We start from the raw sequence: 6,290 nt of genomic DNA, 5'->3' as shown, positions 1-6,290 counted from the left end.
GCCGATATTATTGTTTCCACTTTTTACATTTTTATTTTAATCCGTTTAGGGGTAAATAAAACCCTCAAACAAATTTGAGCACTTTTTTATTTCAAATCATAATCTCATTTAAGGGCCAAAGTGCAGTTTACGGGGAAAATGGCAAAAAATGGAATCTTCTGCGCTCATTCCAAAATCTCTGATACCAAGTTTCGTGGTGTCTCGCACCACTTGATCTTTCCATCGGGCTTTTGATCTTCCCGGTTTGCATGTATCACCGTGTTTGCCTTTAAAAGACTTTCCATCGGGCTTTTGATCTACCGGGTTTGCATGTATTACCGTGTTTGCCTTCAAAAGACTTTTGCTGGAGCTTCTTCATCCATTCTGACAACATATTTTGATAGGTGTTACTACGCTTTCGTCGTCATACAGCTCGTGGTTCATACGTCGCCTATATTCTCCATTAACGCATACTGGTCCATATAATGCAAATTTTGACCATGAACATTCCACCAAGGAACAGGGAGCAAACTTCTCACTCATCAACGTGTGCAGTCCGATTCAAGTTTAAGCTCAATAATAAGGGGCCTCCTTTTTATAGCCGACTCCGAACGGCTTACCGCAGAGCGACAACTCTCTGGAGAGAAGTTTTACATGGCATTGTATCTCACAATCGTTGCCAGCATTAGGGGAAGGGAAAACCCCCCTGAAAATTTTTTCTGATGGCCTCGCCGGGATTCGAACCCAGGCGTTCAGCGTCATAGGCGGACATGATAACCTCTGCGCTACGTTGGTCCATATATTTTACGAAAAATCTTTCTGTCAAATACCCCAAGCACTGCCTCATCTGTTTTCACAAGTACCCATGCCTCAGAACCATATAACAACACGGGTAGTATTAGTGTCTTGTATAGCTTAATCTTCGTCTGTCGAGATGTGGTCTTGGTTCTAAACTGCTTACTTAGTCCAAAGTAGCATCTGTTTGCCAGTATTATTCTTCGCTTTTTCTCAAAACTGGTGTCATTCGTTTCGGTTACGGCGGTGCCGAGCTACTGACTATCTCAAAGTTGTGGTTCCCAACTTTCTTCATATTCTTTGTCTGTTCGGTTATAGAAGGCGTTTTGGGAGTTGAAACCATCCATTTCATCTTATCTATATGTACTGCCAGACCCATTTTTACAGACTCTCTTTCGATTGTTTCAAAGGCTGCAGTTACTACTTCCGGTGACCGAACTATGATGTCGATGTCGTCGGCATTGGCGAGTAGCATGCAAATTTGCAAATTTTTACTGGAAAAGTACGCAAACACATTTCATGCGTCGGCTGTAGCTGACAACCTGCTGTTGAGTTACATCTACTGCTGTTAGCGAAACCGTGTTAAGTATTACACCCTTTCCTCGCAAGCATATCGGCCTTCACGTACTAGTAGTAGTAGAATCTTTATTTATTTAAGAACGGAGGCGACACGCAGATAAGGCTAGAAGAACGCATACCCGATGATTGGAACCTCAGCGTTCTATGTCCCGTACACAAGAAAGGAGACAAGACGGAATGTGCCAACTACAGAGGAATAAGTTTCCTCCCCAATCGCATTGGAGATACTCTCGAGCGTACTGAGTGATAGATTAAAACCTAAAATCAATGAGATAATTGTTCCATATCAATGTGGTTCTAGACCTGATAAATCCACCATAGATCAGATATTCGCATTGCTCCAAATTCTGGAAAAGACCCGAGAAGAGCTAATCATCGCCCACCATCTCTTTGTTGACTGCAAAGCTCCTTTCAATACCACTGTACGTTCAAAGATATTTCAAGCCATGTCTGAGTTTGGTGTCCCTGCAAAATTAATTAGACTCTGCAGGATGACACTTGCTGATAAACGTTCCTCAGTACGAATAGGATAGAATATTTCCGAACCATTTAATACCAAAGGAGGGTTCAAAAAAGGAGATGGACTATCATGTGATCTCTTTAATATCCTGCTGGCGAAGAATATGCGAGAAGTAGATGTGAATAGATATGCCACACTACTCACAAGACAACAAATTTTACTCGGCTATGCCGTCGACATCGATATTATGGATCGATCACCGGAAGTAGTAACTGCAGCCTTTGAAAGAATCGAAAGGGAATAAGTGAAAATGGGTCTGGGGTAGTAAATGGAGATAAGACAAAGTGGATGGTATCAACTCCCACAAAGACCTGCAAACCTGATCAGATAAAGAAAATGGAGAAAGTTGGAAACTTCAACTTTGAGATAGTAAGCAACTTTATCTCGGCACAACCGTAACCTAAGAAACGACACCAGTTTTTAAATAAAATGAAGGATAATATTGTCTAATAGATGCTATTTTGGACTGAGCAAGCAGATGAGGAGCAAAGCCAATTCTCGATAGACAAAAATTATACTATACAAACACTGATACTACCCGTTCTGCTGTGTGACTCCGAAGCATGGGTACTTGCGAAAGCAGATAAGCGTATATTTGGAGTGTTTGAGAGAAAAATCCTTCGTAAAATATATGGACCACTTTGCGTTAATAGAGACTACCAGTGTCGTACGAACTACGAGCTGTAGAAACATCAAAATATAATGTTTGCGTTGTCTAGGTCATGTTGTCAGAATGGATGAAGTAGCTCCTGCAAAGAAGTCTTTTCAAGGCGACCATAAATGAAAGCGTAAAAGGGAAGATCAAAACTCCGATGGGTTGACCAAGTGGAGAGCGACATCTCGAAGAACGAAGCGCTTGGTCATCTATTCTACGTTCGGCTAGAGGAATAAATTTTATGTACTGGCCAATTAAATTAATAATATATTTACATTTTTGGTCCTTTAATTTGGAAAAAAAAAATTAACTTTGCGCTTGAGCCAAATTTGGCAAAACAAATTATCTACAAACATGACCAAACCAACATTTTTCAAGGAAAAGCTTCTAACTTTATTCAATTGTACTTTGGCTGTTGTCAAGATATATTCATTTACAGTTCGTGGCAGTTGTCCAACAACAAAATATTGAGTGCACTATCTGTCAAAATCAGTGATTAGTAAAACTCTGATTTTGAGTATGTTACTATTTCGCACCATTTTTCGTTGTTTGTGTCAGTTATGGGTCTTAACTATAATACACACACACACACAACCAAAACTCGTTGACAGAGAGTGCACTTGGCGAGAAAAAAATGTACTCAGCTTTTTACGGTATAATGTCATGGCTGTTGTTCTCCTTGTGCCTGCCCGAAAGAAACCTCAAAGAAGCACCGTTGGCTGTGCTAGAGGCAACGTAAGCCACATACTTTTTAGTTCTCTTTCACATAAAACAACAATTTATTGTGTAAAAACAATAACATATCGTTTTTATTTAGTTTTTCCTAGTAATAACTGTTTTAAACAACCACCATTTGCGAAAAGTAAATTTTTAAACTTAGCAACCTTCAACTATTAATAACGGTGTTTTGCGCCTATGAGTTTGGAAAGACCAAAAACAGGTAGGTGGCAACTCTGCATTTTTTATTTGCATTACATCAAAGCCACATGACATGACGCCGATTTGAACAAATTACAATACATTGAACTACTCTTATTAGAAATGATCTGGTAAAGTTGTCGTTAGTTGTTGTGTTCAATTGTTTGGTTTTTAAACGAGAAGAAAAAGTTTATGGTGTGTTAAAATTATATAAAAAGAAATAAATTATATATTAAAAAAAAAACATACAAAAGTTTGGTAAAGTGTTGTTGTAGACTTTAAATTTGCGTGTTAAAGTTTATCGTCTTTGGTATGAAGTTAACGTAATTTTCCTCGTGTTGCTTGGAGCAGAACTTTGTTTGTCCGACATAAAGTCTGTATATATCGGTTGAAAGGTAATTTTTTCTACTTTCATGTTTATAACGATTTGATTGCCGAATTTGGCCAAAGTTGGAAAATTAGGTCAATGTTTAGATAATAGTTCCCATATAAACCGATCTCCAAGTTGATTTCTTGTGCTCCTCCTATACAAGTCGCAATTATTATTCGAATTGACTAAAACTTTGCATACAGACTTCTCTTATGACCGCCAACATGGCTCAAATCTGTCCATAACTTGATATAGGTCCCATATAAAGCGATCTTTCAATTATACATCTTGAACCACTAGACGGCGCAGTTCTTTTTCGAATTGCCTGAAATTTCGAAGGATAATTTCTGCTATTCAGTCTATCATCCAAGCCAAGAATGACCTTCAAATCTGTCCATAACCTGATATAGCTCCCATATAAACTTATCTCTCGATTTGACTTCTTAAGAACCCAGAGGCATCAAACGAGAGGCATGTTGCTTTTATCTAAGCAATTTGACGGAAATCAAAACTCTATCTATACAATCCATGATCTTGAGTAGATGTAAGTAATATGTAAGGTTTAGCGGTCTATAGGCCTCCTCCTGGTATGTTGCTTTTGTCTAAGGAATTTGACGAATATCCAACGCTTTGTTGTTGTAGTAGCAGTGTGTGGTACACTGAGGCGGCAGCCCTTGCCGATGAAGGAATTCATCGGGTCAAACCGGTACATACAACCGGCTGTCATGGGATTGCTCCAACCCTTTATCTATACGACCCATTATCTTGAGTAGATGTAAGTAACATGTAAGGTTTAACAGTCCCCAGTCTTTGAAGGTATATAAGCGAGCCCTAGGCAAGACTGTGAATATAACGGCTGGATGAGGAGTCAGGTAGTTCATCCTGTGATGCGCGAATTATTTCCCAAGTATGGCATTAACGTTTGGAAGAACTTTAAGACTTACTTTCGGAATTAAGGTTGTTCATCACAATTGGATTTTTTTAAGCACTATTGCGAACAAAATTTATGACAGAAAAAAAGCTAGGGGTTTTTTTTTGGAGTGTTGTATATAATTTAAAATTTTATTTGGTTTTTTCGTTTAATTTTTTATTTTTTCATAATCTTAATGAAGACTTTAAACTTCTTTTTTTCATACCAGCACAGAACATTCATTTATTCCAAACATTTAACAAAAATTATAAAGTCTTTTTCAATAAAACAAAGCCAATTTAATTAACAATAGAATAGTATATAAAAGCAAAACAATTGAAAAACAAATAGTTAATATAATTTTTTGTTCTTTTCAGTTTGTTAAAAAAAATGGTTATCTTATTTTCAACAGTATTCTAGGCTAAAAAAATATCATCACATTTACTAAACTGTTAAAAATCGTTTATCAAAATCTACATGGTAGTTAAACAAACAAAAAAAAAAAAAACAAAACAAAATGTTGCAAGGTAATATGGTAAAAGTTTATAAATAATAAATAACTTGTGTTTTCTTCCTTTTCAAGATTTACAAAAGCTATTACAAAAATATCGTTTTTTCCTCTGTTTATTTATAAATTATAGCATGTCTTGTTTGCTTTTTAACACAAGTGATGAGGTACTTAAAGCTCCTTTTGGGTTTCTTTTAGAAATTTTTTCTTTGTGCTTTTGTTTTTTTTTTTTTCATCTTTATTATAAAATAGAATTTCGCTTGTATCATTATTATTATTATCATTATACTGATGTTTTTGTGCTAGCAATGGTTTAGTTGTAGAAGTTTGGGGGTTATATGGTACATAGGACTAGGAAGAGAGAGAGGAAAGTCGGGGGTGGGCGTTGGTGATTTAAATTATAAATTGTGTATGGTATGTGGGGGGACGTGGCCGAAGGGGCGGTTTAATCTTTTAACTAAACACTAAAATGATTTACATACATAATTGGATGATGATTTCCTTTTAAAAATTTATAAATAATTACATACTTTACAAACAAAATAAACAAACTTATATCTGGTTATTATGTTTAACACTTAGCTTTATAGTAATAGTTTTTCACAATTTTGTTTCTCTCGTTTCAATTCACCTGATTAATCATGTCTTTTGTTTTCTTTGTATTTCATTCATTGCTTGATTAGCGCATTTTGTTCAATATATTTAAATAATTTTCATTTTCTTTGTAATTGTGTTTGTATGTTGACTTAAACTCTTATGAACTAGAAAAATGGATTTAGCCTTTTGTTGCAGTTTCATTTTTTTTCTTTTTGCTATTTACAAACTATTGATTTCCGCTTATGGCTGATATCCGTCTCCGGGCATCATTGCCATTTTGATTGCTGGGAATTTGTGTTTGTGATTCCAGGGCATTGGTGTCCTTGACATCATTATCGGGATTATCCCAATATTGGCGTTCGCCCGAGCCAAAGATGTTGAAGAATGTACCCGCAATTATGTAAATGAAGGCAGCAATGAAGAATACCTTTTGCCATTGGGCAATGGTGGGCTAAAAGC

General features: G+C 36.4%; 1 protein-coding gene across 2 annotated transcripts in view; it reads right to left on the bottom strand.

Annotated features, from left to right (window-relative positions):
• Positions 1-5,301: 5,301 nt before the first annotated feature.
• LOC106095088 (putative inorganic phosphate cotransporter) overlaps positions 5,302-6,290 on the bottom strand; it is a 35,657-nt gene continuing 34,668 nt past the window's right edge. For both annotated transcript variants that reach the window (XM_013262345.2, XM_013262337.2), the window contains exon 7: positions 5,302-6,282. In XM_013262345.2, the coding sequence (XP_013117799.1) occupies positions 6,058-6,282 (225 nt within the window). In that variant the 3' untranslated portion in view covers positions 5,302-6,057. The remainder of the gene's footprint in view (positions 6,283-6,290) is intronic.

The sequence above is a fragment of the Stomoxys calcitrans genome, chromosome 5 (genome assembly GCF_963082655.1).
Source record: "Stomoxys calcitrans chromosome 5, idStoCalc2.1, whole genome shotgun sequence".
Classification (NCBI taxonomy): domain Eukaryota; kingdom Metazoa; phylum Arthropoda; class Insecta; order Diptera; family Muscidae; genus Stomoxys; species Stomoxys calcitrans.
This window is presented reverse-complemented; position numbering and strand designations above follow the sequence as displayed.